The following is a 22,055-nucleotide window of genomic DNA, read 5'->3' on the forward strand; positions in this document are numbered from 1 at the left end:
AGGTTTCGACAGTGCTACTACGAGCTGCAATTGCGGCTGATGATCTACGGCTCTCACCGTCAGTCGTAGGGTTCTGACCTGCCCTTCTTCATCGTGTACATCGAAAACAGACCACGCCATGCCCCCCGGGATTGGAACCGCCCATGCCCCCGGCCTGCGGTTCACATACTCCAAGTCCACAAATGCGACCGGGAGCAGCGGCGAGTCGCGGTCCATGACCTCCTCACACGCGAGCTCGCTCACCTGGTTCCCCACGCGGAACTCGACCGCGTCCGAGCCGCGCTGCATGCACTGCATGACGCGCACCGTGAGGCGTGCGCACCCCCGCGTCCGCGTTGCGCGAAGGAACGTGAACGCGTGCACACGGTAGAGGGGGTTGTCCGCGCGCTGCGGCGCGCCGAGCTGGTAGCCCTGCGCGGCCAGCGCCGCGACGCAGCGCGACTGCAGCACGACCCTCGCGATCTTCATTTGTTTCGGGATGAAGCGCGGCCCGAGGAGCGCCAGCGCGCGCAGCGGGCTTCGTCGGACGCGCAGTTCCGCAACGACGATGTGCGAGCGTACACGGGCGAGCGCGCGCGGGGAGACGGACCAGGTGCGGTACGGCCGTGTGCAGGTCGTGCAGGCGTCCACGCGCGTGCCCACGAGGAAGACCTCCCTCGCGTCCTCCTTGAAGGCGTTCGTTGGGACACAGAGGGGTAGGGCGATGAGGTGCCCTGCCGCGTCTTGGCAGCGAAGCAGCGCGAGGTAGACGTGCTGGTAATGGGTCTCGCATTCGCAGAGCAGGGCCCACGTTGGGTCCGATTGAATCCGCGCATTTTGCACCGGGAGGAGGACGTCTGCGGGTATAATGGGGAACTGAGTGCGCACACCATAGGAGGTGATCGTATACTCCGGTAAGGGAAGATCGTCTAGAATGTCCAGGCGCGTACTGAATTGCTTGTGGGACATAGGTGACGTCGTGCCCGCAGTATCCTCGAAGTCATTCGGGGAGCGCGCAAGGAGGCTGTGTGCCTGCGTCCAGAGGAGGCCGTCGTCGTCCGAGTTGCAAAGGGCCTTATTTTGAAGATGAAGAACCGGCGGGCGGCTGAGAGGGCGGGGAGGTGGGTACCTGCGTCCCCAGGCAAAGATGCTTTGGTCAGGGATAACCTTCAAGCTTTCCTCTTGCAACCGAATGAACGCGTTCCGACCTTCCCCGTAGATCGGCGCCATGTGCACGCCGAAGATTCCCATGAGTGAATACGCCTCGTCCTCCACCCTGGTCGTCTCCCGCCCGGAAGCCCACCACATCCGGCGCGCGACGCTGACGGTACTGAGCGAAGCCTTGTGGGTAAGCACCTCATAGTTTACGCCTGTCACTTGCTCGAGTAGGCGGGCGAAGTTCGACTTCATGCCTAGGACAACCCAGCCACGCGAGAGGAAGACGATAGAACGGGGCGCGATGAGCTCCTGGAGCGTCCATCCTCGGCGGTGCCAGCGCGATGCGCGGAACTGCGAGTCGGACTCCTGGACGTCGTTGTCGTCGTCCACGTCCTGGAGATACACGTAGCACACGTCCGCGCGGCGGTACCACTCGAACATGGAGTTGATCGCTTCGGTCAGCTCGGCGCTGCTTTGCTGGTCGATGCAACATGCGTCCACCCAAAGCAGCTCGTAGCTATCCTCCAGCGCTACCGCGCACGTATTGCGGATCTTCGCGGAGAGCCCGGGGTGTTCCAGGATCGACGATATGCTGACACTCGGGTCGATAGCGTCGTCGTCGGACGCTCCGACATCGTCGGATTCGAAGGGCCATTGCCTCGAGCGGGCGCGCTGGATAGAGACTTGCAGCTCAATGAGATCGCGATAGGTCTGTTCGCCATTGTTGTTCCAGGTGTGCGAGAGGATGGCGTAGCGAACCTGGCGCGGGTCATCTACCCAGCGAAATTGGCCAGTGCGTGTGTCAAGCAAGCGCATCTCACTGGTAATCACTGGGCATGATAGGCTAGTCAGTGTTGTATCACGCGATTCTGAAGACTATCCTACCCAGGTCAGGTTGTAGTTCCACGCTGCCGCCCGACGTCGGGATGTCTTGACCCTGTGAGAGGGAGGGGGTCGTAGTATGAGGCTCAGAAAATAACCTCGAGCTTCCAGTGCTCTTCTTATCAGCACCAATGGCGCCTTCTTGCAGCACTGGACTCGCGTGTACGACTTCAAGCTGTGCGGACAGAACTCTGACCTTGGCTGTGGTATCATGTAATCTCTTGATCACCGTGGGACGTGTACTCGTCGATACCCTTTTCGCGTTGTCCTGTGGTCAACGAGACAGCCCTACTGCGCATCACAAGAAATACTGAGAGAGAATCCTTCAATTTAATCGCCACATGATCGTCGTTTTCGTAATCCCGGATTGCAGCAAGATTAGAGGAAGAGCAGATGACGGGGGTGTCTGACTGACCGGGCACAGCCTTGGTGAGGGAGCATTCAGATACAAGCTGCGAGCAGATGGATAAATTCGTAGTCTCACCATTAAGAGGCGGTTACAGTGAGCGAAGACGTCAAAGAAGGAGGGGGAGAGGGAAACCGGACACACAGGTTCTCCGGGATTCATTCACACCCGCGCATTATCCCTTCTTCGTCTCACGCCGGCTGGCCTTCCCGTTCTCGTCATCTTTTCTACGACCCGGAGGCTTGCGGCCCTTGTCAGTATCCTCGCGACGGTCCCCCTTCCGCCCCTTCTCCGGCTCCTCCTGCTTGACGATCTTCTGCTTGTCATCCTTCTTGTCGTCTGTCTTTTGGTCTTTGCTGTTATTGCTCCCAGCTGGTTTCGCTTGCGCGTCGGGCTTCTTCTCTGGTTTATTGTGCTTCTTCATCTCCTTGTCGTCCTTAACGGGCTGTTTGCCCTTCATCTGCGTGGCAGCCACACCGGAGCGTCCTTTTTTCGGGGTCCGGTCCGGGTTGGGCGTACGCTTCTGCTCAGCCGGGGAGAGACTCTTCCCGTACGCCTCGAGGAGCTCGGCGAGATCCAAGTACAGCTCCCGCGCGGCCTGCAACTTTGCGCTGAAGCGGCTCTGCATCGCCGACGTCAGCACGCCGAAGCGGGAGACCACATCCGAGTCGGAATACGCACTGTGATCGCCTTCCCCTTCGTCACGAGTTTTAGCTCCTCGTGAAGCATCTGCATGTCTGCCTTGAGCTTGAAAGGCCGGGTTCCGTCAGCTGTGACACGTACACAGATGCGAGCCCCCAGGCTCTAGTGTACGCACCGACTGCCAGATGTTCGCGATGACGTCGATCTTGTTGCCCAGCGTGCGGATCTCCTTCTGCGTTTTACCCAGCGGGCGCTGATACTTATTGAGTAGTTCTTCCTTTGCTATTAGCTCCGCAAGCTCCTCGTTGCACGACTGTATGTCGGCTCTCAACGCTGTCCCCCGGCATATCTCGATGTGAGCAGAAGGGCTGCGAAGGGGAATAAACTGTTTGCGCACCAGTCGCTTCCCGTCTTGCGCGTACGTATTCGCGCCCACTGTTCGCTGCGCCAACGACGGCACCCTGTAAAAATGTTGATCGTCAGCTGCACATGTCTAATGTAAAAGGAGAAAGACGGCGCGGACCACGGCGGCTGCAAGGGCTGCGGGGCTCAAAGTGAAGATGGTGATCGCGACGGACGCGGCGCCGACGGCGAGATGGGCCACACAGGCGACCCCCATACTATGCATCTACACATACAACTTGTTGGGACGCTGTACGGACGGATGTTCGGCGAAGTGTGCGCTTACTTTGGTGGTCACGCTATAGAAAACACGGTCAACGAGAGTTCAGGCGGGATAAGGGGTCAACGTACGTTGCGAGCTTCTTCTCAAGCTGTACAAGACGCGTTCGTGCGTTTTGCAGCGCGACACTGAGGCGCGCACCTGCCCGTTCTAGCGCGTCCTCGATTACCGTAGCGAAGAGGCGGAGGTCTTCTGCCAGCTTTTTGAAGCTGTGCTGCGACTTAAGTGCGGCCCGCTGTTCCGCGTCCACTTCCTGCGCAGACATGAAAAACGTGAGCAATTGGATCTAGCATTATTTGCGCAATGTTCGTGCCTCCATGAATCCCTTCAACTCCTGCTTTACGTCGGGTATCTCATCCAGCTTGAAGTGTGACAACACGGCTTTCCTATACTCTGATTAAGAACGTATCAGTCACGAGCAGGGGCAAAACGCGCGGGACGTACGTCTCATCACGGCGGTAGCTTTCAACGCATTGTGGCGGCTCTGCTCCAAGATATCCTTGAACCGCTAGGGTCAACAAACGTGAGCTAAGTCTACGAAAGTGAGAGCCAAACCACGACATACCTGGTGATGTTTATTCCATTCGCGTTGTAATCGCAGGACCTTGCCGTCCTCGTCCAGGAACTTCTCCTGATCAAACTTATACAGCTCTGAACCTATCCGCTGGAAATCGCCATCGATTTCGCGAACGTGAGCGTTGAGCTGCCGGATCTCTTTGAGGGCTTCGCCCTTGACGTCTTTGCGTAGTGCGTCCTCGAAGCTCCTCGTGACTGCGTCGCGCGTGGTCTTGTCGCGTAACTTCTTTTTCAGGGTTTCCGGGAAGGTTGATTGCGAGGCGACTGTTACAGTCTTCGACATCATGCGGTCTTGGGAGGCTTAAGGTGAGCCTGAGAAACTTGAAGGTGCAAAGGATGGGGGAATCGGGGAGGTGATGGTCTCAGGCTTTGCAAACCCCTCGTCTTCTTTATCACGCACCAGAGAGCTCCGTGGTTCTACGGGATATATACTCTTGTTTACCAGGTCTTCTGATCGAGGGCCGGCCTGGGGAGCACCCTATTAATGACAGCTCGATGCTGTTCGCGGCGCTTCCGGTGGTCAATTCAACGGGCGCACTGCCTCCGACCATACTCATCCTCATCTGTTGCAAACCTCTGACTCACGAGCGACAATCACCGGGCGCACTGTGGGTGGAATAAAAAGCATCCGCCGAGGTTCACCGTGATGCATCGGGAGAGTTGACGTTGACGTCGAAGAGATGAGGCACTAGCGGGATTAGCGCCCTTTGCCTGTGGCGATCTTGTTTGGCTCTATTTGCATATTCCAGCGTTTGCCTATGTAATAGTGCAAGCGCGACCACCCTTGCTCTCCTCTTCAACTGTTCCTCAACTCTGGCTGATCAATGAGTGAGCATTTGGGTCTATATTTTACGGGATTGACGAATGTATCTTCATCCAGATGATCGAAGCGAATATCCTTCACGAGCGTTCCGGTATAGAGCCAGCGTACTTATTCGTAGGTTGTGCAAACGATAAGACACGCAGTCGAGTCAATGCAAATAATATACCGACAAGCACCGCAAGGATTATGAATGATGAACATAAGAGGCAGTGAGATCTGCACCTTCCAGGAGGTCTATCAGAGGAGCGTAGCACAGGTACGCCCGGCGCAGCTGTGGCAGGCTGAGCGCTAGCGCTGAACCTTGGATTAAGTTGAACAGCCTTGACGAAGAACTACCGCCGCCTCGTGCCATCCACCCAGCTCTATTCAACTTCTGGCACCACAGTTCGAAAAAATCTAAATCCCGTAGCGATCCCACGCACTCAGCAGTCTGCTAGCTCGCTGCTCTGTCCATCCGTCCACCATGTCCTCGTCGGAACCGCAGATGCTCATTTCCAGCTGCGCCGAAGCGGTTCGCAAGCTAATATCTACCGAGCGGTACCTCGAGAGTACTATCTCGAGAATAGCTGACGGTATGATCCGTATCGACGCGTTCACGCGTAGAACCGATGCAAGGCAGTGGGTTGAGCTAGGCACGGTACGTGGTCGTTTCTCCCGCACTCGTCAACCGATGTCTGAGCTCACGCAATATGGACATGGACGCCTTCCGAAGGATTACAGGCGTGTAGTCTCAAACTCGGAGCACACCGCCATAAAGCTCGCGGCTGTGATAAAGAGTATGTACGATCAGACCGTGGAACATAAAATGTCGCACTTATAGCGGCTTATCATCTCAGTTTATGTTTCTCTTCAGCAGGATGTCAACGACGAGGACGCCGGCGACATGATTGTCGAGCTCGATACTCTCAAGACGGTGCGTAGTATGCGTTCCGTATCATACGTCGACTTCCTTACTCACATTAAATACGGCATCTCTCTCTAGCGTGTAGCGGGCTACTATTTCGATCAGAATTCTGAACTTGTAGACCTCATAACCCGAGCCGAACGTCTAAAGCAACAGCACGAGCAGGCTGTCGACGCACGACGTGCATCCATGACCCGCAGAGTGCAGGACGCTGGTCGTGAGGTAGACGCTTGCCAGACGCAGTTGCAAGAGTACGTACTCGCAGCCGCCCATCGAGCCATACGAGCACGTTTCTCACAATCAAACTTAGGCTGTATCACAAGGTATTGGCGACGTCTTCGATCGTAGCGACATGAACTCATGTTATTGTAGCACACGATCGCGAGCCAGGCTGTACTCCAGGCGAGCCGATCGAGCATGTCCTCGTATAGACCAAACCTCCGCAGCAATTCACTGCCGCTCCCGCGATCAGATGAAGTGTCGATGCGCCCCAGCGAGGAAAATCAGAGACGGAAGAAGGGTCGTAGCCAGACGTCCCTGAACGCACAAACAGAGATCTTAGCGCATACGCAGAGCAGCCGGGCGCTCGAGAGCCAAATCGAGCGTCAGTGTCTCAAAACCTTCGTTCTCCTCCGCATCGCTGCTGAAGCCGTCCACTCGACCTAGTCGTCCGAGGCGCACTGACAGACTCGCAGGATCGCTCCGCGCGCGCCCAAGCGGTGCTTCACATCCTCGCCCACGCGGACTGGGAGGCTATACGCAGCAGCATGCACTCGGCCATCGTGTACCTACGCAAGCAAAACAAGCGCATGAACGCGCTGATCGACCTACGACAACAGGTGCGGCCCTCTTCCCCACACAACGTGCTTACTGCGGCTCTCGGCTCACTCGCAACCACAGCTCCTGCACGAGATCGGCGCGTACCAGGTGGCGTTCCAGGGCGTAAAGACTTATCCTGGCTCTGTACGTGCTCTCTGTTATATGGCCACGTGCACAAGTAACGAGCAAATTGCGCATTCACAGGCGAGGCGGACTGCGTTGAGAGACATGCAAGAGCGCGTTGCATCGACCGCCCCTGCGTGGAAAGCTGTAGCGACGTTGCTCACGAACGAGTACACCAAGGGCCGGAAGTAACTTGAGACCTTGATCATACAACACTATTCCATCTGAATTTAAGGCTGTACCACGAGCCCAAATCTACGTGAAAGAGGTAATCAAGCCCTACAGCTTACTCTATTGTTTTCTGTTCCGGCTATCTTCCCTATGCGTATAAACGCGGGTTCAATGCACTCGAATGATCCGTTCGAATCACGATATCTGTGGGCAATGTACATATAACCGCGATCCTGAGATATTTAAGTTGCATGATGGTACAAGATACAAGCAATCCACAGCCGCAGATGACGTCGCGGTAGGGGAACAGAATATACAAAACAAAACCTGATGTACAAGGTCGACCCAGCTTCCTCGCTTCGCACCTCAAGTCCGCACGCTATTCCACTACTTGTTACTTCTTCCCCTTCGCCGCGTCCTTCCCGTCCTCCGTCAGGCTCTGCAATCGAATTCCCACCTCACAGTACCGCCGTTTGCCTTGCACGTCACCCCTTCATGCTTTCCGACGACTTCTTCACTATGATGTCTCCCCCTGGTCTTGAAGATAGTCTCCGTGGTTTTGACCGTTGTCTTGACTATCCTATCAATTTCCCCGTCGTCGCAGTCCCCCTGTACCACCCTGTCGACTCGCGCGGTGCCCCGCTTGTCCCGTCCACCACAGTTTCCATCCCCAGTGTTATCGAGTGTCGTTCCGTCCGCCTTCAGATATTCGCAAGGCCGCTTGCTGTCATCCGGCTTCTTCGCCTTGCATGTTGCCCTGCAAATCCGCTGCCAGCAGTTTATCCTCTCGACTCCTGGACCAATCTGCCCGTCGCTCGCGCTCCCATTGGGCTCGCAATGGACCTCCTTCCCGACGTTTTTGGTGATCTTGTTGACCGACCGGGCTCGGCAGGACGGCTTGTCATCCACCCTGACGCTGCGAACACACACCGGCGCAGTGCTGATGACCGGGACACATCCAGTGGGGGCCCGGTTGTTGCACGGGTTTCTGCAAGTTGCACTCCCAGCAGTGTCGTCGATGTCGCACTCTACTGTCTGAGCGCAACCGTGCTCAGCCGGGAGAGTGCCGCGTCCGTATTCCTCGAGAGCTGCGGAGAGGTCTAGGAATAGCTCCCGTGCGGAAGCCACCTTCTTGTGGAACAGGCTCTGCGATAAACGCTTCAGTATGTTATTGACAATGGTCTATAGACTCAGAAACCCACCGTGGGCTCTATGTTGGTCGCTATCTTCAGTTGGCAGTGTAAATTCTCCATATCCGCGGCAAGCTATAGGTCATCATAGTTTCGGTTATGGCCAAGCACATATCATCCGCATACATATACTCACCGATACCCAAATGCTGGAGATGACGTCGACCTTACTCGCTATCGCGCGAACCTCGTTCTGCGTCCCTTTCAGAGAACTCTTGTATGCTTTGAGCCGCGCATCCTTCGCCTCTAGGGCGGCAATCCCGTGTTCACATTGGGCAATTTCGTTCCGGAGAGCTGTACGAAAGCAGGACTCGTAAGAAGGCAAGGAGAATTATTCAATACTGTGGTGGCCTGCTTACCTTCCTGCTCCTGCGTCCCGAGGAGATACTTTCCTCCATCAAGCTTGTTAATCTTCCCCTGGAGAACGTATCGTCGTCAGCCATTGGGCATACTCTTACCGCAAAAGGAGAGTCGCTGTAGGACGTACCAAAGCCTCTCCAACGGAGCGTGGACAAAGCGTATAGAGAGTCAAAGCCACAGAAGAAGCACCAGCAACGAGTTCTTTCAAAAACTCGGTACCCATGGCGCGGTTCTGCGTGGACAGTACATTTAGACATTGCGGAGGTACAGTCAGGAACAAGACGTCTACCTTGGCTTCCATCCTGCAAAAGACGGCAAAGGCGTCAGCCTGTGCAAGCTAGGCATATGCAAGTGCGACTCGCTGTGACGCACATACGGAGTTTGCTCTGCAGCAGGGGGAGACGCGCTCGCGTCTTCCGTAACTCGCCACTGAGATGTACACCTGCACGCGACAGCGTGATATCGATCACCGCGGCGAAGAGACGGAGTTGCTCTGCCAGCAATTTGAAGCTGCGCTGGGTAGCGGAGGCGTATCTCTTCTCCTTCGCGACGAGCTGTGCGGTAACTCAGGTCACGGTGATCACTCTGCACGAGATGTCCATACCTCCATGAACCTCTTCAGCTCTTTCTGGATGTCGCAAATACTCTCTGCACTGATACTGGCCAGTATCGCTTCGTTGTATACTGCCAGCACAAAGTCATTTAGAGAAGTTGAAAGAGATGTTAATGTTACTCTTACGTTTCATTACAGCGCAAGCCCTGCTCGCAGTATCGCGACTATTTTTCAATATCTCCTTGAATTTCTAGAGGTTGAAGCGTACGGTGAGCTTCGTGAATGAAGTCGAAGTCTAACTCGACAACACACCTCGTGATGTGACTTCCAAGTAGGATGTAACACCAGGGCCTCTTGCTTGTTATCAACGAACGCTTCCGCATCGAACTTGAGCAGCTCCGTGCTGATTTGCTGAAATTGACTATCGATATTCAAGAGGTCGGCGTTGAGCTGCCGAATCTCCAGGGGGGCGCGGGTCTTCACGTTGTTTCTGAGCTCGTAGAGACAGTGTCGATGTGTCCTCAAGTCGCTCGGTGTAACCTCTTTGCTACAGGTTTCCTTGTTGTGCTGTGTCTTCTCGGAGTCCTGGAACGTCGCTTGTGCTTGTACGGTGAGCGTGACGGTTCTTGGTGTCATCTTGGGGTTGGATGCGGCTAGATCAGAGCGAAGGGTTGAGAGAGAGCGTTGGAGTAAGGGCGGACCTTTTGGTCGACAGGGCTTTATCCCAATCACTGGCCGGCTTCTAACGCAAATACGCAACGCCTCATCGTCATTAGAGAGCAAGGAAAAGCCCTCCATTCAGAGTACCGGAGGTCGACACTCCGGGCGAGCGACTGTGCTACCACAACTAGCGCTTTTTGTGGCGGACAATGTGCTCTCGACTTCTGTTCCATCATCGCCGCCTGGTCCCTATATACCATGGATAGCAGATGCAGTTCGGTTTCAGCGCCGGCTCATGACAGCTGCTAACTGTGGCACATCAAAACTATATGCCTTGCCACCGCCGACGGTAACTCCAAAAACGCACTGGTATATCCAAATACTGATAGGGATCTCGAGAAATATACCTGCAGTTTGCGGGCCACGGTGGCCGCCGCAAAAAAGGAAGTTGTATCAATTTCAACTTCGCGGACTTGGGCCATACGCACCTTTGGCTTGTACCATGACCGTATGATTCTGGAAGACTCCGCGCCCAGATTTATACCGTCCTGTCCGTGAGCTCTGAGGGGATATGAGTACGTGGATGGTTGGTGGGGATAAGGATAAGTCAAGTCGGCGGACTGTATCTGCCAACGGCCGACGCGCGCTCGCGCGCAAGGCTCAGCCACCAGTGGCAGTCCTGTAGCACCAGCGCTACTTATCCGCCGCACGGCGGCAGACGGCGGCACGCCCGCCGTCGGGTTTGAACTTTCTAGTTGCACCGTGGTGGCCCGCCGCACCATCTGCGGGACTAAACTCGTAGACCACCTCCACACGTGGAGGTGGAAGTCCGGATCTTTGAGAGGTCTGCTGGTGTCAGTGCGACACGTTTTGACGTATGGATGCTATACTAGTGAGTAGTCCAGCCCTGCTCCGCACGTCCGCGAGCTCATGGCACTCGCCACTGCGGACGTAGGCACTTGACTACTCTCATAGTAAGGATGCTGATAGTTGAGTATGACCTCTAGTAAGTGATCGTCGCATATCCCCCAACACGCAACAAAACCTGCCCCGCATAGCGCCTCTGTGGCCATAACCGGGCTCGCATCCCCGCCTCATTTTTGCACGAATACGCTCGGACTGCCGCTTCAAAGGGCCAGGGAGGCACTTAATCGACTGCGCCCGCCGTCCACGGAGATGCAAGAAGCCATGTGGCGCACACAACACCAACGGAAGCCGCCTCCAACAGGTCGGGATATTGTCGGGCGGATGGGCGTCTTTTTACCGGACATAGTCAAATTCTCAGGCCGTTCAAATACCCCACAATCCGCTGGACACATGATATCGAAGCATAGATGACACCCCGACTCTGGTCCACCACGCGCGTGGCGTGGATGTGATCTAAACTATGTACTATCATCTGCACTTCGGGGCCTCGTTTCTGGTAGGTTTGGGAAGCCGATTCCTTACTCGGGTTAGAGGGTAATTATTTGTCGACTTACACTAGAACCATATGCTGGCGTCCATCGCAAAGTGAGTCCCCTTTTCTGAACAATTTCCCTGTTTCAGTATAGCTCACTCGTGGGCGGGCAGGAGGGAAGCGTACTGTGCAGCGCGCAGCCCAGACCGCTGGCACTTTATCGCTGTCTCTTGGCTCTGACGCACGAAGATGCTCGACCGAGGTCACGCTCTCTGACCGGGGACACCACTCTCCGAACGACAGTCCTGGAGTGCTTAGGCCTAAAAAACGTCCCTTGTACCCTGCATTCCTCTCCCATTTCCCGTTGCGCTGTGATGTGCTCTCCGTGCCCTCAGACACTCATCATCAGCTGTGCTGAAGGAATTCGCGCGCTTGCCACTGCAGACCGATGTTTGCGTACCGCAACCTCAGACATCGCTGCTGTTATCCTTCGCATCGACGATTTCACCCAGAGGAGTGATATGACCTTATGGGCAGGGCTTGCCAGCGTACGTTCTCTTCTTCACTCGACATTGTGCATAGCTGACGCTCGAGCTGCGCTGGTAGGACTACTACGATGTCCTCGAGCTCAGTAAACGCTCTGCGGCGAAGCTTGTTGCGGGGATCAAAGGTGCGCATAAGCTCGATCTACATCTCCACGGTCTTGATGTCAGTATTTCTCGATTCCTCAGTCTATCTTTCCCTGCATGTCCATTCCTGTTGTGCAGATACAGACGCTCTGATAACGGAGCTCGACTCGTTAATCGTGGTACGTGCAAATTACTTAATGCAAGATCACTAAATTGTTGACCATAGCATACATGACATATCCAGAGCATGGCGCAACAGGACTTCAACCGTCGTAGCGCACTCGAAGACCTGATCACTCGTGCCGAGTCTCTTAACACGGAACAGCAGCGGATTGTCGAAGCGCGACACACAGCTGTTACTCGTGAGGTGGAAGAGGCCGAGATCAACGTGAATGCCTACCAGAGGCAATTGCAAGGGTGCGTGCGTACTACCATGTGTTACAAATAATGAGCTTGAACGTAACACTAATGGCAAATATCAGGCTACAAGATCGGGTATGAATATATCGCAACCACCATAGAGCCAAGCTTATGCGTTCACAGCACATAGCTAGCAGCCTGTGTATAATCAACACGGCCGAAGCTGAGATCAGGTCCTATATATCAGATATCCTTCAAAGCTTGCCCAGAGACCCCGCCGAGGGCTGGGGAAATCCCCACGAGCAGGGTGGACCCGGAGAAAACGCACATACAAGGCGGGGGACATTGGACGCAGAACAAGTCTCTGCGATTACGGACGAACGGCGGATACTTGAAGAAGAAATTTGGCGTGAGTCATCCCATCGCTGTAGCCGTGGTGGCATCGCCCATGGGGACGTAGGCTAATTGCGCTACAGAGTTGGAGAATGCGTTAGCTGACGCGCAGATCCAGCATGCGGGGGCGCAGACGTGTCTGCAGGTTTTCCAGAGCGCAGGCTGGGAATCGACGCGCAATGCTATGTGTATGGTCGTCGTGTACCTGAAGACATATGCAGAGCACATAGGTGTCTTTGCTGAGCTCCAGAAACAGGTACGCTGATCATGAAATCACGTAGTATATGAGCGCTTCGGACACTAACTCGATCTGTTATGGGACTTGATATGTAGCTTTGGCATGAGGTCGACATATACAAACACGCGCTCGAAGGCGTCAAGATGTTCTCGACGTCGGTGCGTCTTTCCTTCTTCGTAAGAGGATATGTGACGATACGATCTCAACGTCCTTTATTATAGGTTCGCCGGAATGCCCTGCAGGAAATGCAACAGCGCGTATCCTCGACCGCATGTGCTTGGGAAGGCGCAGCGGCACTGATCATGAACGAGTACGTGAAGTGATGCGCGTAGACTGATTGGAAACGCCAGACGACTCGAGACCGAGCGTTTGACTACCACCATACGACCAGCTTCATTTTACATAAAATTTTCATTTTTTGAAACATTGTCGAACTCATGAACTACGACGTACCTTGCTACCCCCCGCCCTTACCTTTTATATAAGGCCCTGTCATCATCAAGTAATTGAAGTTCGCCACCAAACCGCATCGGCGTCCCGATTCGGAGCGTAAACTGTCAGCGTAGTACGTGCCACTCAAGATATATAGCTCTCGTTCGGTCTTCTGACACGTACAGGTGTAAGGGAATTCCGCTGCGCTGTCCGGTGTTACCACTCCTTGACAGCTGCACGCTGTGGTGCCGATGTGCACGAGTTCGACCTGGTGTCGAGGCGATCTAGCAGGGCGTGGAACAGGGTCGGTCGTAGAGACAAGGACTCCCATCCATTTAACTTCGTCTCTCCACATCACGCGCCTGATTTTGCGGCCGTGTAATCATGCTGCTATTTCCGACGGCTTTAGAAAGGGACATGAGGGCCGCGGTGGTACCATAATGGCGCAATGTCCGGTCGGGCATACGTCTGATGATTGTGTCACGGATTGTACGCAAAGACTGAATGTCGAAGTGTGGTAGTGCCAGTTCAAGTTCGATCTGCGAGCGACGAGCGGTGTAACATGCAGCAGACCCGCCGTCTGGATGGTTATCCGATCACCACGGTACTCTCTCCCCGGCGTGGTTGATGAACTTGCCAGAGTCTTCGTGGGTGAGGCCGTGGATCACCTTTAGGACGCCCGAAACCCCTACAGAAACCTCCAGCGGCGCGCTTTCGCCACCCATGTCTGAGGCAGACGACGTGAATTCCGTCAGTGCGTGAAAGTACTCTTATGCTCACGACTTACCGGTCTTGAGATGTCCCGGGCAGACAGTGACGACCGTGAGGTCCGGGCGATCATAAGCCTGCTTCACCGTCTGCACACCGCACCCAAAAATCAGCCCCGCACAACAGCCGCTCGGAAGTAAGATGGGTACGCACCAGCATATTGAGCGCAGCTTTTGAGATCGAGTACGACGCGAAGTGCGGGCCGAAGTCGGTGCCGAGGCTGCCCAGCGTGCTCGAGACGTTCACGATCGTCTTCGCGGCACTCTTCTCGACGAGCGGGAGGTACGCCTGCGCGACGTGGGCGGGCCCGATGACGTTCGTCGCGAACGCGGCTTGCACGTTGTCGAGGTCCATCGAGAACGCGTTGTCGAACCCAGCGGGGTTCTGCAGGATGCGTGGGTTGGGTGCCGCTGCTGAGAAGGGGATTGACACGGTACTCACGATGCCGGCGTTGTTGATGAGGTAGTCAAGGCCGCGGTCCTTCAGGATAGACTCAGTCTCCTTGACGGAGGCTTGCACAGACGCCTTGTTGGAAATGTCGAGGGTGATGAGATGAACTCTACCCTTGGCGGAGTCGGAGAGTGCCCTGAGAGCGGTCGCCTGGGACGGGTTTCGGGACGCGGCGATGATGGTGTTGAAAGGCGATTCTAGAAGCTGTTTGGTGAGTTCGAGACCAATGCCCCGGTTGGCGCTGCGAGATGCGATGTCAAGACGAGTGGAACTGAGGTCTCGTCTGCAGCAGCGTACCCGGTGATGAACCATACTCGTTGTGTGTCAGACATGGTAGTAGTGATTTATCTCGGGTACTGTGTCTGCCGTTCGCATGTAGACCTTATATTTCAGCTATGAGAAGCATCTCCGGGTCGGGGATCCACTGACAGTCAGCAAGCGCAGTTGCTTGGTGAGTGCTTTGCGAGCCCAGGCGGATACCCCTGATGGGAGTGGTTGAGAGTGTGCTCGCAGTTCCCAGTAGGGTTTCTCTGGGCAACTGCTGTAGGTGTTTGTCAGGCCGTCAACATATATGAGACTTTTGACGATCTCGACGAATTTCCGCGAATCTCGGGGAGTTGACGCGTCGCGCGGATGCAAGCGCGTAGACCACGTGAGCGCGATGCAGACGCGACGTGGCAGAGACGGGCGTCTAGGCACTGCGCACACAGGCGAGAGCGTCCGACTCGCGCCCGACAGCCTCCTGCCTCCTCCCTTCGTCTTCCTCCTCGTACCGTCTGTCTAGAGCCCGTGTTTCTTGTGCTGCTCTAGATTCTCTTCCGTCTTGCTTGCTGGGTAGTCTCGGATACTTGACTTCTACACGCTGTCTCTCAGCCGCCGGTAGCCGGTAGCCGGGCTATGCTCAGACTCCTTCCGCTCCTCACATGGCCCCTCCTCCGCACGCTCGCTGGAAGCCCTCCGGTCAACATTGAACTTAGGACATCATGGCCTGCAGCCCCCATCCTTCTAGAGAGCATGTAAGTATCCGGCCTTAGAGTTTCGAAGAAGTCTTCTTGTGATGCCGTACCATACCCGTGCACTTTTCGCACCAACTAACCCTTCTGCTTTCTAGAGAAGCCGTATCGATTGAAGACCCAGATGCCTTCTTCCCCCTCCTTCATGCAGTCACCGACGCATCTGTCTTCCCTCTCCCCTCCGACAAGTCTTCCCCAGCACATGCACACCAGCATGTCCTCGAAACTGCGCTCGCTCTAGACTTCTTGGCCGAACCTGGAGCATATGTCTCTGCGGAGATGCACGTCGCCTTGCACTCCGCTAGCCCCAAACTCGAAGCATTCTATCAGTACTACACCGACCATCATGCTACGCGGACCGAGGGTAGAACTTCTTGCGGGTCCTGGGTAGACTGGTACGGAGAGGTGGTGTGCGATGTCGAAACTCTTGCAAACCTCGTTCAGACGGCCTCCATAGATGCACCGGGAGCAGCAGAGAGTCACACGTAAGTCCTTCCTCACACCGGGTGCATGATACTATGCAACTCCCCACTGCTTTGAACATACGCCATGCCTTGGGTGAATCAATGCATGGAATATCGCCCCGGTCTTTCTTTACTGTGTTTCGCGTGCTAACCCCGCTCAGGGCCCCCGCTTCACCGAGATTGCTTGCTTTCGACCATGTCTTGCCGGACCCTGCGCGCGTACCGTCCTCGCCTCCCCACACTGCCGTCCTATACGCCTCACTCGAGTCCCCCAACTTCCACGCTCTGCACTCGTACCTCTATGCCGCCGCCAGCGCCCCAACTCCTCGCGTTGCCTACGTCTTCCGTCCGGTTCCCCCTGCAGACCGCGACCTTGCCGTTCGGTCCCACCTCTCCGGGTACGGCGTCGCGCTGGACCTGAAGAAGATGGACTACCTCGCCGTGGACGACCGGCTGCAGGGCGGTAGTGGTTCCAGCTCTGACGAGGGGTCCACCACGAAAGTCCAGGAGGACGAAGCGGACATCATCGTCACCCGCCTGCAGCAGTACCCCGCAGACGAGTCCGTCGACGTCACCGCGCCGCTGACCGACACTGAGCTGCTCGGTATGTCCCTCCCTCTTTCCGGTCCGCATTATACACACTCACGCCCGGGCAACAGACATCGGCCTGCAGGCGACGCAGCTCGTCTACGATGCGGAGGAACCGCACGCGCGGCTCGCGACGCTCAAGCAGCTCGCGCAGAACTTCCCGCGCTTCGCGGGCGCGCTCGCACGCCGCGTGACGGTGAACGAGAGCCTGCTGAACGAGGTCGCGGAGAACCAGGCGAAGGCGCCGGGCGGCGCGAACGCGATCTGGCTGAACGGCGCGGCGATCGAGGAGAAGGACATGAACCCTTTCGGGTATGTCTCACTGTTCACCCTTTGGACTGCGTGTTTGCTGATGAGGTTGGTGTGTGCGTAGGCTGCTGAAGGCTATTCGGAAGGAGCGCGGGACTATACTTTCGCTGATGGCGCTCGGCCTCAACTCGACTCAGGCGGTGGACCTCCTTACGCACCGCACTATCGCGCAGGCACAGGCTAGTGGAGGCGTGCTCGATGGTCTGTTCGATGCGAGTGACCGCGCGGAAGGCGGTGAGGTGATCGGGTGGTTGAACGACATCGAGAACGACGAACGGTAGGTCGCACTTGCGTTTTGTGTATGCACCTCTGCTAAATCCCGCGATCCAAGGTATGCGAGCTGGGGCGGAAACCTCAAGATCGTGAGTCCCCACCCACTCCTCTTCACCCCCACGTTACTGACCGCCCACGCGCAGCTCCTCCGCCAACTGTACCCCGGCCAGTTCCCGACGGTGAAGTACAACCTGTTCAACATCGTGCTCGCCGCGGACCTCTCGCAGGCGAGCAGCGTCGACTTCATCGGCGGGACCGTCAACTCGCTCATCCGCCGCGGCCTGCCGTTCCGCTGGGGCGTCGCGCCGCTCGTTGAGACCGAGGACGGCGCGCGCATGGCGCGTCTGTTCTACTATCTCCTCGAGGTGGTCGGCGCGGACGACACGCTGGGGTTCCTGCTTTCCGTAAGTGCGAATATCCTCAAGGGGGCGGAGAGTGCTGATGCGCGTGCGTGCAGATTTCGCAGCGGGGCGTGCCGATGGACCAGGTCAGCCCTAGTGTGGTGTGGTCTCAGGTCCGCACGAACTTCGAGGACCTGCTCGCGGCTAAGGAGAACCTGCCGGAGGGGATCGAGACGGACTTTGATACTATTATTGCGGGCGGCGAGGGCGACCTGGACGCTGCACGTACATATGCGACGCGGTTGAGCGCGACTCTGTCGACGGCGCCGCAGGGACATGTGTTCTTCAACGGCAAGCACTTCGACCTAGACGATGTGCGTTGACCATTCTGGTCGTTATCGTACGAAACACTGACGGCGCAGCGCTGCAGACCTTCCTGCAAGCGCTCCAAATGGAGTTTAGCCCTCAGCTTCAGCACCTACAGTATAAGGTTCGTCTTCCTTGCATCTACCATTACACGCACGCGTCTTACCATGACCATGCATGTAGATATACAAGAACGAGCTCACGGAGGAACAAGCCAAGGACATGTCAACGTACTTTTACGACCTGCCGACGACAGCTAAGCGCCGGAACACGTACATCCACCCCACGCAGAAGGCGGGGAGCTTGAGGATCTACAGCCTCCCGGAACTCATCGAGCGGAACGGCCTTAACAGCACCGCAGGCGTATTCGTATACCCTAGTGAGCTCGTGCTTTTGTCGTTCGGGATGCGTGTCGTGCTGACGTTACGGGTGAAGCGGACTCTGAGCTTGTCCCGCTCACGACGTACGTCGTCGCTGACTTCGACAGCGAGAAGGGTCGTGAGTTCGTCAAAGAGGCGATCAAGTCTGTAGTGAGTGCCTCGCGTTCACTAATCCTCTCGTCAGTCATTGATTCAGGACTTGTAGACCCCTGGTTCACTCAGCCGTCTGTCATTCATCCATTCCCCGTCATCTCAGACCCCCATCCTCTCAGGCCCTTCTTCTATCCTCGCGCGGCTGATCACCGCGGACGCGCTGTTCAAGATCTCTCCTGAGCGTCTTCTCTCCATCCTCGGCTTGAACGAGGCTACGGAAGATGCAGCGCAGCAGCCTCTCATAGACAGTGCCGATAGCGTGCTAGCAGACCTCCCCGAGAGCGTAGACGCGTACGAGAAGTATGTCGACGCGTGCCGTCTCGTCGTGCGTTCGCTAGGCCTCAAGTCGGGCGAGCTGGCCGTGATCGTCAACGGAAGGGTGAGTTGCGCACACATTCACTGAAGTACTGCGTACTCACTGAGACCTGCAGGTGGTCGGGCCTATCGCGCCCGGGGAGTTCATCGCCGGCGATTTCGAATCACTCGCTGCGTATGAGCACCACAAGCGCGTCCAGCCCGTGTACGAGGCGCTCCTCGCCGTTCACGAGCCCATAAGCGAAGCTACTAAGTGCGTTGCTGCAGCTATTGACCCTCCTTGTGCAGTCTGCTGACTTTTGGACGTAGGGAAGACGCCGCGGAGATCATCTCCATCGTGTCCTCCGTTCTCTCTTCCATCCAGCAGCCCGACCCGAGCGAAGCGGGGCTTTTCGACGCGCCTCAGAAACCGCGTCTCCGGAACTACCGCAGGCTCACTGGGGAATACACGTACGTGCTCGCTTTCTCACACGTCGTGTTGAGTAGCTACGTATGCTGAGTATTGCGCATCGTTGCACAGTGCGTTCACTATCGGAGACGAGGAGACTGCGCTGTTCCAGATTGGCGCGATCATCAACCCGCTTGGCCAAGAGGCGCAGAAATGGACGAGCTTGTTGGAGGTACGTCAGGAGTTCGCTCGAGAGTGGATATTGTCTAAACGTGTGCATGTAGTGGTTGTCAGGGATGCCGGGCGTCTATATAGAGGTCCACGTCAACCCTATGAGGCATACCGAGGTAGGACATTCTAGGACACCCTCTTGCACCGGTGTTAATATCGATCTGTAGATCCCACTCAAACGCTTCTATCGCTACAACCTCCTACCGAGGCTGGCATTCGACGAGGAAGGGTGAGCATATCTTCTGTGTCTGCGCCCACTACTCCTGACATTGCGCAGGAATGAGATCCATGCAAAGACGCAGTTCACGAACCTGCCCACTGAGCCCATCTACACCCTCGCCATGGACGCGCCGCAGTCCTGGCTCATCCGCCCCAAAGAAGCCGTCTACGACCTCGACAACATCCAACTCGGCCTCCTCTCCCCTCAAGACCGCGCGTCTGGCCTGAACGCCGTCTTCGACCTCGACGCGCTCGTGGTCGAGGGGCACGCGCGCGAGGGTGACACAAGTGCCCCTCCGCGCGGGCTGCAGATGCAGCTCGTCACGAGCGACGCGACACCCATCGCCGACACGCTCGTGATGGCGAACTTGGGGTACCTGCAGTTCCGCACGAAGCCCGGCGTGTACCGCCTAGAGATCCGCCCCGGACGTGGTAGAGAGATCTTCGAGATGGAGAGCGTGGGCAATGAGGGCTGGAATAGTCCTGGGATCGACGAGGCGGGCGATGTGGTCACTGTGACTAGCTTTGAGGGTGTTACGCTCTATCCGCGGTTGGCGAGACTGCCTGGGATGGAGAGGGAGGACGTTCTTAGGACCCATGCTGTCGATGCAGGGGATGAGCATGCTGGCGTCATCGACCACCTGGTGAACAAGTGAGTGACAGACGGCTTCCCCGAGATACTTCTCCTGACGAGATTTTAGGGTATCCTCGCTGTTCGGTGGCAAAAAAGAAGAGAAGGCTCTGGTGGCTGTCGACGATGGTCAAGCCGACATCAACATCTTCACCGTCGCGTCCGGTCACCTGTACGAGGTATGTTAGACAGGCTCTGCTATGTAGCCCAGCTGACACAGGGCACAGCGTTTCGCGTCCATAATGATTCTCAGCGTCCTCCGGCACACGAAGAGCAGCGTGAAGTTCTGGTTCATCGACAACTTCCTCTCACCTTCGTTCTTGGTAGGCACTATCTTCTCCCTTTGTGCAATACATGGTCTGATCAGCTTTCCAGGAATTCCTCCCGAAATACGCGGCCGAGTATGGCTTCCAGTACGAGCTGGTCACCTACAAGTGGCCGACCTGGCTGCGCGCCCAGACCGAAAAGCAGCGCATCATTTGGGCGTACAAGATCCTTTTCCTAGACGTGCTCTTCCCCATGGACCTCAAGAAGGTTCTCTTCGTCGACGCAGACCAGATCGTGCGCGCGGACCTCCAGGAGCTTGTGGACATCGACCTGCGTGGCCGTCCGTACGGATACGTGCCGATGGGTAACGACAATCCCGACACTGAAGGTTTCCGGTTCTGGAAGACTGGCTATTGGAAGGACTTCCTGCGTGGCATGCCATATCACATCAGGTAAGCCTAGCCCGCTGGAGACTGATCGCAGCTGCTGACGTGCATGTAGTGCACTTTACGTAGTGGATCTCGTTCGGTTCCGCCAGGTTCGTACACGGTGCTTCTATGTTTTCTTCCGAGTCGCTGACGTCTCGCCTGATTGTAGTTGGCTGCAGGCGTAAGTTTTTTGCGCTAGTAGAAGGCCAACGTGTTTGCCTAACCGCATCGTAGGATATGCTGCGTGGACACTATCAAGCACTCTCCGCAGATCCGAACTCGCTGGCCAACCTCGACCAAGGTAGGATTGACGATGTTTGCACCACAAACCGTACTCACCCACTGCTCGTAGACCTGCCCAACAACCTGCAGCGCGAAGTACCAATCGTAAGTGCATATGACAACAGGTCGCACCCATCGAAACTCACCTGTTCTCGTAGTATTCTCTTCCTGAAGACTGGCTCTGGGTGAGTATCAATAAATTGCTGATATGGACGAACAAGCTGACGGACTGTCCACGGCGCAGTGCGAGACGTGGTGTACGTAAACCGTATGAACTTCTCTGAGATTGTGCTGACCACCTGGGCGTTTTAGGTAGCAAAGACCGTTTGGATCGTGCGAAGACAATCGATCTTTGCCAAAACCCGCTCACGGTAAGTGATGTCCTATCTCCTCCCGCATACAAAACTGAACCAGGTGTACAGAAAGAGCCCAAGCTCGACCGGGCGAAGCAAATACCAGAGTGGGAGGTCTATGATGCAGAGATCTCCGCGTTCGCGAAGCGGCTCACGGCGTCGGAGAGCGATGCGGAGAGGCCTAAGCCGCACGACGAGCTCTGAGCTCGTTTTCGCCGTGTTGATTGTGAATTATATAACGTGCTTTTCATCATGGGAACGCCGTGAAGGTGCACCACATCATTTGGAAGGAACAAGGCACAGTAGATGGTGTCTGTTCGAGCCCAATGCATGCCAACCAGCATTGATGTAGGGAAGAGTGATATGGTGCGGACCGTCACAACTCGTATAGTCGGCCACGACCGTACTGTAGATGCCCAAAATCCTTTTCGACACAGATCAAGTACTCGAGAACACC

General features: G+C 56.1%; 8 protein-coding genes across 8 annotated transcripts; 3 read left to right on the plus strand and 5 right to left on the minus strand.

Moving 5' to 3' along the window:
• Positions 1-59: 59 nt before the first annotated feature.
• On the minus strand, positions 60-948 carry TRAVEDRAFT_22602 (uncharacterized protein; the record flags this gene model as incomplete). Its single annotated transcript, XM_008043509.1, has 2 exons — positions 60-78; positions 113-948. The coding sequence occupies 2 exons, from the start codon at positions 946-948 to the stop codon at positions 60-62; spliced, it is 855 nt and encodes a 284-aa protein (XP_008041700.1).
• A 150-nt stretch (positions 949-1,098) lies between these two features.
• Positions 1,099-1,692, minus strand: TRAVEDRAFT_80168 (uncharacterized protein; the record flags this gene model as incomplete). Its single annotated transcript, XM_008043938.1, has 1 exon — positions 1,099-1,692. A coding segment is annotated over one exon (594 nt), but the record flags the coding sequence as incomplete, so codon positions are not given.
• Positions 1,693-2,600: 908 nt separating this feature from the next.
• On the minus strand, positions 2,601-4,608 carry TRAVEDRAFT_73843 (uncharacterized protein; the record flags this gene model as incomplete). Its single annotated transcript, XM_008043939.1, has 10 exons — positions 2,601-3,047; positions 3,107-3,172; positions 3,243-3,400; positions 3,465-3,528; positions 3,591-3,695; positions 3,756-3,768; positions 3,821-4,002; positions 4,093-4,142; positions 4,194-4,257; positions 4,315-4,608. The coding sequence occupies 10 exons, from the start codon at positions 4,606-4,608 to the stop codon at positions 2,601-2,603; spliced, it is 1,443 nt and encodes a 480-aa protein (XP_008042130.1).
• A 1,003-nt stretch (positions 4,609-5,611) lies between these two features.
• TRAVEDRAFT_66289 (uncharacterized protein) lies at positions 5,612-7,186 on the plus strand (the record flags this gene model as incomplete). Its single annotated transcript, XM_008043940.1, has 9 exons — positions 5,612-5,785; positions 5,861-5,924; positions 5,985-6,061; positions 6,131-6,303; positions 6,363-6,375; positions 6,425-6,656; positions 6,719-6,891; positions 6,953-7,015; positions 7,076-7,186. The coding sequence occupies 9 exons, from the start codon at positions 5,612-5,614 to the stop codon at positions 7,184-7,186; spliced, it is 1,080 nt and encodes a 359-aa protein (XP_008042131.1).
• A 411-nt stretch (positions 7,187-7,597) lies between these two features.
• Positions 7,598-9,904, minus strand: TRAVEDRAFT_50828 (uncharacterized protein; the record flags this gene model as incomplete). Its single annotated transcript, XM_008043723.1, has 10 exons — positions 7,598-8,311; positions 8,368-8,430; positions 8,492-8,649; positions 8,715-8,772; positions 8,843-8,947; positions 9,005-9,017; positions 9,088-9,269; positions 9,320-9,399; positions 9,455-9,518; positions 9,581-9,904. 10 exons carry the CDS (start codon positions 9,902-9,904, stop codon positions 7,598-7,600), a joined length of 1,761 nt encoding a protein of 586 aa, XP_008041914.1.
• A 1,944-nt stretch (positions 9,905-11,848) lies between these two features.
• On the plus strand, positions 11,849-13,270 carry TRAVEDRAFT_50829 (uncharacterized protein; the record flags this gene model as incomplete). The annotated part of the gene is made up of 9 exons (XM_008043724.1): positions 11,849-11,875; positions 11,934-11,997; positions 12,095-12,135; positions 12,201-12,373; positions 12,439-12,451; positions 12,500-12,725; positions 12,793-12,965; positions 13,043-13,105; positions 13,169-13,270. The coding sequence occupies 9 exons, from the start codon at positions 11,849-11,851 to the stop codon at positions 13,268-13,270; spliced, it is 882 nt and encodes a 293-aa protein (XP_008041915.1).
• A 705-nt stretch (positions 13,271-13,975) lies between these two features.
• Positions 13,976-14,929, minus strand: TRAVEDRAFT_130961 (NAD-P-binding protein; the record flags this gene model as incomplete). Its single annotated transcript, XM_008043941.1, has 5 exons — positions 13,976-14,106; positions 14,167-14,236; positions 14,301-14,531; positions 14,589-14,838; positions 14,895-14,929. The coding sequence occupies 5 exons, from the start codon at positions 14,927-14,929 to the stop codon at positions 13,976-13,978; spliced, it is 717 nt and encodes a 238-aa protein (XP_008042132.1).
• A 424-nt stretch (positions 14,930-15,353) lies between these two features.
• On the plus strand, positions 15,354-22,010 carry TRAVEDRAFT_152951 (glycosyltransferase family 24 protein). Its single transcript, XM_008043942.1, has 29 exons — positions 15,354-15,613; positions 15,709-16,095; positions 16,236-16,678; positions 16,734-16,974; positions 17,036-17,248; positions 17,303-17,333; positions 17,388-17,648; positions 17,702-17,959; positions 18,016-18,075; positions 18,135-18,330; positions 18,387-18,481; positions 18,537-18,863; positions 18,916-19,052; positions 19,109-19,249; positions 19,320-19,419; positions 19,472-19,534; positions 19,586-19,647; positions 19,696-20,289; positions 20,339-20,447; positions 20,496-20,591; positions 20,644-20,987; positions 21,037-21,073; positions 21,133-21,144; positions 21,198-21,264; positions 21,316-21,350; positions 21,404-21,430; positions 21,490-21,502; positions 21,558-21,616; positions 21,668-22,010. The coding sequence occupies exons 1-29, from the start codon at positions 15,495-15,497 to the stop codon at positions 21,800-21,802; spliced, it is 4,662 nt and encodes a 1,553-aa protein (XP_008042133.1). The 5' UTR covers positions 15,354-15,494; the 3' UTR covers positions 21,803-22,010.
• The last annotated feature ends 45 nt before the right edge of the window (positions 22,011-22,055 follow it).

The sequence above is a fragment of the Trametes versicolor genome, assembly GCF_000271585.1.
Source record: "Trametes versicolor FP-101664 SS1 unplaced genomic scaffold TRAVEscaffold_10, whole genome shotgun sequence".
NCBI classification, from domain to species: Eukaryota; Fungi; Basidiomycota; class Agaricomycetes; order Polyporales; family Polyporaceae; genus Trametes; species Trametes versicolor.

Excerpts from the sequence above, each read along its gene's own strand:
- TRAVEDRAFT_152951 (XM_008043942.1), top strand. The coding sequence starts at position 15,495 with ATGCTCAGACTCCTTCCGCTCCTCACATGGCCCCTCCTCCGCACGCTC. Across the intron at positions 16,975-17,035 it reads AAGGACATGAACCCTTTCGG|GCTGCTGAAGGCTATTCGGA; the intron begins GTATGTCTCACT and ends GTGTGTGCGTAG. Across the intron at positions 20,592-20,643 it reads TCCTCTCACCTTCGTTCTTG|GAATTCCTCCCGAAATACGC; the intron begins GTAGGCACTATC and ends TCAGCTTTCCAG.